The sequence below is a fragment of the Drosophila takahashii genome, chromosome X (genome assembly GCF_030179915.1).
Source record: "Drosophila takahashii strain IR98-3 E-12201 chromosome X, DtakHiC1v2, whole genome shotgun sequence".
Taxonomy (NCBI): Eukaryota; Metazoa; Arthropoda; class Insecta; order Diptera; family Drosophilidae; genus Drosophila; species Drosophila takahashii.
In genome coordinates, this window is record NC_091683.1 from 16,490,841 (window position 1) to 16,502,544 (window position 11,704).

The following is an 11,704-nucleotide window of genomic DNA, read 5'->3' on the forward strand; positions in this document are numbered from 1 at the left end:
CTGAAGTTTTTATCGCCATTACTTAAGTAATATTTATCTTACAGCTAAAACCTATAATTTAAGTTGCTTTTTATAAACTGAGCAACAGTTAAAAACATTCAATATGATAGCGTTGCCAGACTTTAATACGCTCCCTCTGTAAATTCAATTGAATTGAATAAATTCAGCTACCCCGAATTGTTTTTAACTGACATATCAGTAACGATTATTTAAAATTAATTAATATCAATTAAACAATTTAATTCCAGGACCCCTGACCCTTTATATGTAGACTCCAATTTGATTACAGTAAAGCAAGACAACATTTATTAATTTGTTAAATTAATATACCCTGTTTAAAATATTTTTATTTATTTAAGCATACAATACTTAATTTTGAATATGTACTGGACCGCAACATCTGGCAACTCGCGCCCAACTGAAATGTGGCATCACTGAACTGATGTTACTGTTTATTGTCGCATTGTTGTTGTTGGCGCTGCTTCTGCTTATTGTTGTTGCTGCTGCCACTTGCGATTTTGTTTTTATTGCGCACTCGAAATTGTTTTGTTATTTAGTGGCGATACGATACAAAAAGCGCTTGAGATGGTGCAAAATCGAGCGCATTTAGGTTTAGTTTAAGTTAGTCGCTCGTCGTGCGTGTGTGTGTGTGTGTGTTTAATCGCAGCTGTTAAATGCAATTTGGCAATTGCAGTTGCAATCTGCAAATGTGAATGAAAATCGAGCGCAATAAAAGGACAGCAATTAAAATCTAAGTTCAATATGTCGCTTTTTGTGGAGTACACGGATCCCAAATGGCGGGACTTGGATATGCGCGCGTTGTCCGTCGACCAGTTCTACCTGTACCTGCGATCGCAGTTCACCACCGAGAGCTACCTGTACTCGCTGTCCGACGAATGTTACACGGTAATAAATACTATATGTAATAATAGTCGCGCAATCGGTTTCACTTTCGATTTATTGATGCCATTTTATTTGGATTTTTGACTTTAATTCGCAGTGTCCGTACACCAAAGTGAAAGCTCTGCCCGCTGCCGACGTCGCTGCCGGCGTCGATGAACCGTTACGTTTGAGTTCGGCATTTGGGCTGAATTTCAAAATATACGAACACGATCAGGGTCACTATGCCTACGACAATGTGTAGGTATCACTGTACAGTGGTCACTCGCTGTGCCATCGAATAATGATTACAAAGCAACCCAGGGTCACATGGTACAGTGGCCACTGGCTACGGGCAAATAGGGGAAAAAAACGGCAAAAAACGGGACTTTTTTAAAAAGATAAACATTCTTTAATATGTTTTCAATGTATCCCAATTTAATCAAAGTGTTTTAACATTTAAAGTTCTCTAGTATATCGTTATTATTAAATTTAGCTTTTTTAAAAAACTAAAATTTATCCCAAAATTTTATGATAATATTAATATCTCTAAAATTCATAATTGTCTGATGCTTTGACAATTAAGAATATTCCTACAAAAATGTCAATTATTTTGTTCTATACAAAGATATTGTTAAATTTTATTCAACTTAAAATTGAAATTAAAGAATATTCCTACAAAAAAATAATTTTTTTCTATACAAAAATATTGTTTAATTTTTTTCAACTATACATTGAAAATTAAGAAAATTCCTACAAAAATGTCAATAATTTTGTTTTATTCAAAAATATTGTTTAATATTATTCAACTCTAAATTGAAAATTAAGAATATTCCTAAAAATATGTCATTAATTTTGTTCTATACAAAAATATTGTTTAATTTTATTCAACTCTAATGCTAATCCCTTGGCAAGTCATCTGTAGCCATTCACCACTGTCTTCGCTTATGATTTGCGTATGTGTGTTAACTAGTTTAAGCGAAACTGCTTAGCAATGCATACCAATTGCAATTACACCTGTTCTTTTCAAGTTTAATTATTAAGCTCTATTCGATTTCCCCTCCCCTCCCCGCAGCTCGTCGCTCTGCTGGCTGCGTCGCACCGATCTGCAGGAATTCGGCGTCTATAACCTGACCCTCCAAGCGAATGGGACCTGTGCCTTTGCGGTGGACAAGCCGGGCGTACCCATTAATTACGGTGAGTGCTTTGGTAATCCGTAATCCGCATTCCCTAATCCATAATCCGCAAGTGCCCCATACACTTGACCGTGCCACTCCAGATATACGAACATATTACTTATCGGCATTACCCTATTTCCCGCAGCTTTCCTCGCCGTTTTCGTGCTGGTTGCCGCCCTGCTAATCGCCCTGAAACTTGTGAGCTGCGCCTGGCGTTGCTATCGCTATGACGAGGCCACCGCTGCCGCCGACAGCATCGGAGAGGCGGCCACCAAGGCCACCCAGAGGAAGCGGCTCCGCAGCCTGGACACCTTCCGCGGGTAACCGGGGATTCCACAGGGAACAGGCATGGGTCCTGCATGAACTGATTCAGTGAATTATTTTAAAGTTCTTTGTTCTATCTGAATGAATTAATTAGAATTTTGAGTTTAATAGAATTGAATGAATTCCGAAATTAATGAGAATTTTGAGTTTAACAGAATTAAATGTAATTGAATTTTGAGTTTAATCGAATGAATGAATGACGTGAATTCCAAAATAATTCAAATTATTATTTTTAATTTTTTCGAATCATTTTGAATATTTTTGTTTTATGAGAATGAATTAATTAGAATTTTAACTTTAATAGAATTAAATGAATTTGATTTTTGAGTTTAATCGAATGAATGAATAGCATGAATTCCGAAATAAGTCAAACGACATTCTCATTTGATGAAGAAAGGGACATCATTTTGTGGTTCAATCTGCCTGAATTTTATACACTATGCAACTATGTAACATAGATTTTTCAAAAATTTTCGACTTTTTGTTCTCAAAAGAAAGCACAAAAAATTCTAGTAACTGCAATTTCTAATAGCTTAAATCGGAGATTTTCCAAGTATCCTAATGAAATGATTTGAAAACAATTTCAGTGCTAAACTTTTTATGCTGAAGAATTCGCGAGATAGTTTTCTTTTTTTTTTTATTTATATCAAGGTTTACAAACTTTAGTTATTGTGCTTTTCCCAAACTTATTCGGATCTCTTCCCCCACAGACTTTCGATCGTTCTGATGATCTTCGTGAACAGTGGCGGCGGCGGCTACACCTGGATCGAGCACGCGGCCTGGAACGGCCTGCACCTGGCCGACGTGGTCTTTCCCTCGTTCCTCTGGATAATGGGCGTGTGCATTCCGCTCTCCGTCAAATCGCAACTCGCACGAGGCAACAGCAAGGCGGGGATTTGTCTGCGCATCCTGTGGCGATCGATCAAACTCTTTGTCATCGGCTTGTGCCTGAACTCGATGAGTGGCCCGAATCTGGAGCAACTGCGTCTCATGGGTGTCCTGCAGCGATTCGGAGTGGCCTTTCTGGTTGTCGGTGTGCTGCATACGTTGTGCAGCCGCCGGGAGCCCATAAGTCCGCAAAGATCGTGGCAACGAGCCGTGCACGATGTGTGTCTCTTTAGCGGAGAATTGGCGGTGCTTTTGGCACTGGTGGCCACCTATTTGGGCCTGACCTTTGGCCTACGCGTGCCGGGATGTCCGCGTGGCTATCTGGGACCCGGTGGCAAGCATGATCATAATGCCCATCCCAATTGCATTGGCGGAGCGGCGGGCTATGCTGACCTCCAAGTGCTGGGCAATGCGCACATCTACCAACATCCCACGGCCAAATATGTCTACGACTCCACAGCCTTCGATCCGGAGGGTGTTTTCGGTGAGTTGGGATCAAACGATGCAGCGGCGGCCTTAAAAAAGTCCAACAATAAAGTCATAAAGCCAAAAACTGTAAGAAAAAAGGAAGTTTCGTTTGATTTATTAAATTAAATTAAACCTATTTTTATTTGCTATTTAAAAAAATTCTTGTTAAAACCAGGGACTGCAAATAAGTGTTATGTCTTTAAAAAAAATTGAAGGCCCAAACAGCGTCCAAAAAATATGGGAAAAATACCACATACTTAGTTGGGCTCGTCAAATGGAAAAATGTGATAAACCTTTTTTTTTTAAGTCTTATTCTCCAACTTTTATTATTTAAATTGAAAAATAATTATTATTTTATAATTTTTATTTTAAAAATCATAAGAATTACGATCCCTGGTTAAAACAATTTCGTTGCCGCTGCAACGTGTACAATTTAATCCTGAAAAACTCCCTGAATAATCTATATTTTTCTAAACCTTTACAGGCTGCATCCTGAGCGTGGTGCAGGTGCTCCTGGGCGCCTTTGCAGGCGTTACCCTGCTGGTGCATCCCACCTGGCAGTCGCGGATCCGTCGCTGGATGATCCTCGCCATTTTCCTGGGCCTCATTGGCGGCGCCCTGAGTGGCTTTTCCCGTGAAGGCGGCGCCATTCCCGTCAACAAGAACCTCTGGTCGCTGTCCTTCGTCTGCGTGACCGTTAGCCTGGCCCTGGTGATCCTGTCGCTGCTCTACTACTTCATCGATGTGCGGGAAACGTGGAGCTGGTCGGGCTATCCGTTCACCGAATGCGGCATGAATGCCATTGTCATGTACGTGGGCCACTCGGTGCTGCACAAAATGCTGCCCTGGCATTGGCGAATCGGCGAGATGAACACGCACTTCATGCTCCTGCTGGAGGCCACCTGGAACACCCTCGTCTGGGTGGGCATCGCCCTGTACCTGGACGCCCAGGAGTTCTATTACAGCCTGTAATTCCCTATATGCACAATTCAATTGCCAAATAAATTAGCGTTTTGTACATAGATTGATTTTTACGGAGAAAGCACAAAGTATTTGTAACATAATCCGAATTTTCGTTGTAGGAACGCAAATTAAAATCAAATATCAATATAAATAAACTATAAACTATGAATAAAATTCCAAATAATTATGTTTCAAATATTTTATTTGTATTTAAATTAAAAAAACATTTTCTTTTAACACACATTCGTTTTTTTCCGTTTTGTTTGTTTGTTTAGGCATCATTCCTAAGGCTACAATTTGTATGTTTCTGTGTATTTTGGGTGGTTTAATTCGCTCTCTCTTTCCCAGCTGCGATCTTGAAGCCTCGGCGGAAAGGGGCAAACTTTGTGTTCGATTACAAACTACTAGGGCACTGAACTACTACACGTCCAACTACTACGATAAATCGCTTTTAAAAATGCTCTCCGATCTGCGATCCGTTCTATCCTCGCTCAACATGGTAACGTACGAACTGCAGACGATGACTAAGTTGGGCAACTAGACGAAAACAAGTCATTAGGGCTGGCTTAAATCGTATGTACATAAACTAACGTCTAAGTTAAGGTGTTCTTGAATCGTTAAATACTACCCTAAAATGATATGGGGAGCTGCTGCTTCGGCTGAGTATTCTACAAAAGACATTGTAGGGGGGAGGAGATGGATACAAGTAAACTGCGTTGTGTATGTACATTATGCACTGCTTTGGGGGCACATCTTAAAATAAATATTGTATGGGGAAACTCGTCCATAAACGTTGAGATAAAAAATGAAAATACAAAAAAAAAATTATAAATTGATGGGAGGGAGGTGGTGGTTGGCATTCTGTGGCCATTAAATAGGTAGGTCGAGTTATAACAAATGTAACAGGGGGCGGGAAACTCCCTGCGAGACGCTAGGCATCTCCTATCTATCTATCTCTCTCTCTTTCGTTCTCGTCCTCGTTCGCTTAGACGATTTTGGCTTCTGGAGGAGGAGGAGGAGGAGCGGGTGGCTCCGCCGCCGCCGCTGCCGTTTGGCCCACAAATTTGGCGGGCTTTAGCAGTATGAACTTGGAATTGGGCACCGCCGCCACCTTCTTGCCCACCGACGACGGCGTTATGGTCACCGTGCTGGGCGCAATGGCGTTCATGGCGGCCGTCTGATTGGTGGCCGCCAGCGAGGAGGCCGGCAGTATGGTGGTCACCCCGTTCTCATGCTGAATGCTGCTGGCGCTATTGAATATTGCACGCATCTTATTGCCGTTGCCCTGAGATCCGCCTAGTACGTTGATTTTGAGAGGTGCCGCTGCAGCTCCCGATTCTCTCTGCTGCACAATGCGTGCCGTAAACTCATTGCCAGCCAGCACCAGATTCTGCGGCTGTCCAGACAGAGGCAGGCCGCTGGCCAGGATCAGCTGCATGCCACCCGTGGCTCCACGCAGCTTCCACTCATCCTGCTGTAAAAGCAAAAGGGGGGGATAGTTAGTCACAGTCACTATTTAAATATTTACAAGGAACACCTACCGTTGGTGGACTCACAGACTTGCGCTCCAGCACATGCTCATCGAATCCCGAGTCCGAGGAGTTGTCGTTGAACTTGGTGGCCACCGAGGACGAGGTGGAGCAGTTGGAGGAGGAAGACAGCGACGAGGGCGAGGCAGCGCCCACGGGAACCGTTTGGGGGGTCTGCGGCTTGGAATGTGGTTGGCCGTTCGTTTCAGTCTTGCTCAGTGGAATTGGACTTATACTATGGACATCGCCCTCCGGAAATGTCTCTGATTGTCGCATGAAGAACAAATGGTGCTTCTTGAGTGGCCCCATCTTTGGTCCCTGGCCTAAAACTTGAGTGGCGGTGGGCTGAGCGATGGGAATGGGATTGGCGGCGGCAGCGGCGGCGACGGCGGCCTCCACCTGCTGCTCCAAATGCTGCTGCTTGAGTAGCAGTTGCTGGTGGCGCAGATGCTGGTGCTTCTCGCACGGCTGGTACACATCCGGATCAATGATGTAGCAACAGCTGCCGAGAGCCAGACTCTGGAAGACCACTCCGCAACAGACTTCCAGACGGACGAGATCACTTTCCTCGAAGAAGGGCACATTGTCGACGGCCCGTCGATTCTTTTGCGGCGGCAATTGACGGCGTCGCTTGCTGCCGGTCAGCTTGGGACGCTTGCTGCTCTCCGAGCATCCGGAAGTGGCCAGAGCAGCGGCCGCCGTCCGCTTGCGAGTTTGATAGGGCGCCCCAGAGGGTCCGGGTCCAGAGGATCCGGGTCCCATCAATCCTGGCATCTGCTCATCGTCGTAGCTCTCGTTCGAATCGCTCGGCTGATGCTCGGAGGTAGGCGAAGTGCTGCTGGGGCGATTGATGACACTGGAAACAGATATAGCGGTTTCTGCTGCTGCGGTTACTTTGCCCTTGCGATTCTTCTTAAAGATCTTGGCGAACTTTTCGGGCAGAAATGAATTGCCGCTACCATTGGCGCCCTTGCCCTCCGCCGCCTCGGCGTTGTCGCGCTTCTTCTGCTTGGCCAGCGACTTGGTTCCGGGTCCGGCACGGGCATCCACCACCTGTGAAGAGAAAAAAGGGATTAGTTGGAGAAGGTCCGCTTTTAAATGCTAGTTTTTATTTCATAACAAAATTAAATTCAAATTTTCCACATTTTAAATTTAGGAAATACCTGTTTATATGTGCTTTTTAAACTTTACTTTAATTTATTTTTATTTTAATTTACTTTATTTTGAGTGATTAACACATGTCGTATTTCAAAACCAAACGAAATTTACACTTTCACAATGAATAATTCACAAAAAAAATATAATTACATAAAAAAAATCATCATTTTATAATTCAAAATAATTTTGAATGGAGATAGTTACAAATAAATGGTTTCAAAAAATTCACAAAAATTATACAAACAAGCGAAATAAATTTAAAATTCATTTAGATTACAAAGAACACATGAAAATCCTTCTTAAATAATCTAATTTACGAGTCAACAGAACTTAGAATGGAGATAGTTACAAATAAATAGTTAAAAAAAATTCACATAAATTATACAAAGCGGAATAAATTTAAAATTAATTTCTATTACAAACTAAATCCTGGGCATTATCCTATGCTACTCACATGACCCCAGTGGCGCTTGCTCCCGACAGGCAGACGCTTGTATCGCTTGACCAGGAGAACGCAGGCGTTGCAGATCTCGCCGTTGCGGGGCTCGTGGAGATTGAAGCACTGCATCGACTCCTTTTCGTACTTCCGGGAGGCGGTGAAACGGGAGCTACTCGATTTGGCCCGGCAAATGCAGCATCCATCCGCGGAGCGGTAGACGCGAGGCTTGTGGAAATTAAACATGGCTTTTTCGTATGTTTTTGGATGGAAATAACACAGGTTTTACTGTGTCTATTTGTGCTTTAAATTTTTTGTCGCTGGTTTTTTGCTTTTTGTGCTTTAAATGATGGATTTTTTAGAGTTTTTTTTCTTTGAACTGTTTAAAAAGGTTTTTTTGAGTGCTTTTGCGAGTGTTTGGTGTGTGTTACGGTTGCGGTTTTCACTGAAGTTGTGCCAGTGTTATTTGTGCGTAATCATTCCGTTTGCTGTCGTTGTTTTGAGCGCTTGCATTGCCAACATCCATTGCCCAGGCTTCACTGTAGTTGGCTGCATTTGTGCTGAAAAAAGGGAATAGAAAATAGTGTTAGGAACTGAGTGTCTCTAGTGTTGATAAACGACATTCTAATTTTTAAAAATGTTTGACATTTAAATTTTTTGACAGCCTGACAAAATGTAATTGCCTTTGAATACTTGATAAAACTTGCTATCAAAAAACCACAAAACCAAAAAAAAAAGGAAGAAGAAAAAAACCAGTCCGCGCGACATTTTGAATTTTCGCCACTTTTAAACCAGCAGGGAAAACAACAAAACGAAATGCTTAAATATCTTATCAGCGGAGCGTAGCAAGTGGTTTATTTCCAGGGCAGTGTTAATTAAATTTAGCAAACATGTTTTAAATACAGCAACCGTATAACAGCAACAAAAACAATACTCAAACCGGGGGATCAATGGGGGGTATGCGAGCGAGATAGCACTATGCTAAGCCACGCGCGCGCCTCACAAGTACAAACGCAACTTTTTTTGTGTTGCCTGGCAATACTTTTGTATATGTATATATCGAGTGCAACTTTATTGTTGTTTTTTCTTTGGGGGGACTTGATAAACAAAGCGCGAAAAAGGAGCACTTAAATACGATACGCACGCATACGCGCTCTGCCGTTGCATTTGTATTTGTATTACAACTGCTCCTCTCACTCGCAACAACAATAAAGCTGGCAGAATAAAAAGAGAGCCGCTGTTTCTGCTTCTTCTTCCAGGTGCGTTGCTGTTGTTATTTTTTTGGGGACACTGATTTTTTCAGCTCAAAAACCACTTTTAATTGTGTGTATGTGTGTATTTTATGCACCGGCTGTGTATGCATGTGTGTAGTGGTCTCGCAATTCACTTCATTTTTTTTGGAGATGTGGTGAAAATGCGGCTAAATTGTCCAACTTTTCTATTATTAGCCCGTTTTGCCACGAATTCATTAAGATTTACCTTTAATAAACACACACTTGCTCGTATTTCTTCACAAAAACCAAAGCACTATTTTTTGTTTTAAATTTAAAGGAAAGCGGCGGAGAAAAACGAAAACGCGTCTGCACGCGAGGAACACAAAGGCGAATTGAAGAAACTGACGAAAATCGACGCATGTACGAAATTGTGTACAAAGCGAATGCAGTGATAACGCGAGCAGCTGAGCATCGCCGTCTCGCTCGCACGCGCTCTCGGTGCGTGTGTGTACGTGAGAATGCGCGCAGCAAAAGCAACAGCGAAAAATTCCGGTTGTGAAAAAAACAGAAGAAACGTTCGTTACAACCAGGGGTGGAACTGAAGGGGGATTCCTGTTAAAAATACCGATTTCTTAACGAAAACAATATTTAAGTAGGAGTATTGATCAGTGCAAGACTTAAATATTAAATACAATTTTTAACCCCCTTGAAAACAAATTTTACATACACCACTGGACCTAGCAGGACTGTTGCCGGCAGAGTTGCCACCTGACAACACAACCAACAAAAGAATGCAAATCGAGAAATGCAAATATTCAACGCAACATTATAACACGTCTTTTGTTGATATTCTTTGTTTGCTCGCGGACTGATAAAGATAAGGCTGAAAACGTGCAGCGCAGCTGTTGTGTCTTATTAAATGTGGCTATTTATAGCGGTTTTATTGCAGCGCCCACACGCTTTTGTATGTGGATGTCTTTACCCCCCTTTCCATTTTTTTTGTATTTCTGTAATACGTGACCAGGCACACATAACAGACGAGGTGACAACTCTGCCCGGCCGCTGCTTTACAACACTGTAATGTTCTGCTCGCCTTGTTGTTGTTTTGCTTGCATTCCTCTTCGTCTTCCTCTTCTACCTTTTCGTCCGGCGAAAGTGGCCGAAAAATGGCCCCAACATGTTTTACATTTACACATGCACAACTGTGTGCGTAAGCGGTCTACGTGCCGAATTAAGGCAACATACAAAAAAACCCAAATTAAACTAGGTCGCTTTGCGTTTCGCTGTTGTTGTTGCTGCAATCAAAACAAATTGCAAGCCGCAAATGTAAATGAGAGAGTGTGTGTGTGTGAGCGACGCCTGCTTTGCCTGCTTCTTCTTCTTCGGCGGTCTTGCAAAATAACAAACTGTACTTGTGCGAAATTGAGCGTAAAAACAGAACAAATTAAGGCTCTCTCTCCGAAAGATAGATATAGTATTTAAACATATGTATTAAGCAGCTGCTGACCTTGTTTTTGTTATTTTGCGCCTACAAACAACGGAAAGTGAAAGACTCTGATTGGAATTCTCATAAGAATGTGAAACAGGTTGCGGGCACATAACGGTATACACACACACGCATTGGCCGATGAGGCGTAATAGCAAAAGCAAAAACAAAAAGCCGGAAAAAGAAAGTAAAAAGACAAAAAATTTAGTTTATATTTTTTAAGAGAGCGAGAGAGAACGGTTGTTAAGTAATAGATTTGCAGAGAAAGCGCGCGCAAAAGGTACAAAAAAAATAACACCTTTGTTTGTATTGTGCCACTTATTTTGACGCTTTTTGAATTTCCGCACAATTAATGGAGTTTCTTCGAGTTCAGGAGTTTTTGACATTGGAAGAGTTCAAGCGGCTTTTGTTTCTTGGATTTTGGTTTTTACTCATTTTCGATCAGCGAAGGTCAACAGCGAAACGAAAACCGACCAGCACGCACACCAACTCAGCCACACACAGATACATTCACCGCCTTAACTTGTTGTCATCTGTATTTTCTCCAGTTAAAATTTTCTTTGTTCTTAAAAACTTTTAACCACTTTTAACGTTTACCTCGATGGCTCTTTTATCACTCCTCGTATTTGTCACCTTTGTTTTCACTATAAACTCTACTTTATCGGCTTAAACTTTCGTCGCTTCCTTTTTGATTTTTCGAGATAGGGATGGTAAAACCGCGATGTCAGAAATTGATAACATGATATCGAACGGATAGGTGGTTGTATTCGCTGACATCGGAATGTGTATTTGCTGTTCCAGGAGTGTGTATTCGCTAACTACCATTTTTGAAATTCGATATCGATAGATCCAGCTGTCTTAGAAGTGTTGTTATCGATTGTGGTTGGTGTCTTCGCTATGTCGGGTGGGTGTCCAAAATTCCAGCTGTTTCACACCGATTGATTCTGTTGAAAGAGGCTATTAGTAGTGCAATATTAACTATTTATCTGTAATTAAAACTTCGATTATCCTACTAAAACTCTTTCTAAAATGCGAACTCTAAAATGGAACTCCATTCCCTCAAATTTCTTTAGGACAGAAATTTTTAAATATTGGCAAGAGTAATTATTATCTGTTCTTACTGAGCTAGAAGCAGTTATAAAGTGTTGTTAAGCAAAAACATTGGGAAGATCAAACTAATA

The 11,704-nt window shown here is 41.8% G+C and overlaps 2 protein-coding genes across 3 annotated transcripts; one reads left to right on the forward strand and one right to left on the reverse strand.

Annotated features, from left to right (window-relative positions):
* Positions 1 to 470: 470 nt before the first annotated feature.
* Positions 471 to 4,870, forward strand: Hgsnat (Heparan-alpha-glucosaminide N-acetyltransferase). The gene is made up of 6 exons (XM_017158303.3): positions 471 to 906; positions 1,001 to 1,140; positions 1,955 to 2,076; positions 2,203 to 2,377; positions 3,092 to 3,753; positions 4,222 to 4,870. The coding sequence occupies exons 1-6, from the start codon at positions 763 to 765 to the stop codon at positions 4,707 to 4,709; spliced, it is 1,731 nt and encodes a 576-aa protein (XP_017013792.2). The 5' UTR covers positions 471 to 762; the 3' UTR covers positions 4,710 to 4,870.
* Positions 4,871 to 4,889: 19 nt separating this feature from the next.
* On the reverse strand, positions 4,890 to 11,255 carry LOC108068623 (uncharacterized). Of its 2 annotated transcripts, none has more exons than XM_017158300.3 (4): positions 11,121 to 11,255; positions 7,842 to 8,383; positions 6,242 to 7,282; positions 4,890 to 6,174 (listed from the first exon to the last, which is right to left on the reverse strand). In XM_017158300.3, the coding sequence occupies exons 2-4, from the start codon at positions 8,067 to 8,069 to the stop codon at positions 5,686 to 5,688; spliced, it is 1,758 nt and encodes a 585-aa protein (XP_017013789.2). In that variant the 5' UTR covers positions 8,070 to 8,383; positions 11,121 to 11,255; the 3' UTR covers positions 4,890 to 5,685. The 2 variants fall into 2 exon arrangements, with proteins under 2 accessions (XP_017013789.2, XP_017013790.2); XM_017158301.3 differs by lacking the exon at positions 11,121 to 11,255 and adding an exon at positions 9,303 to 9,452.
* Between the last annotated feature and the right edge of the window lie 449 nt (positions 11,256 to 11,704).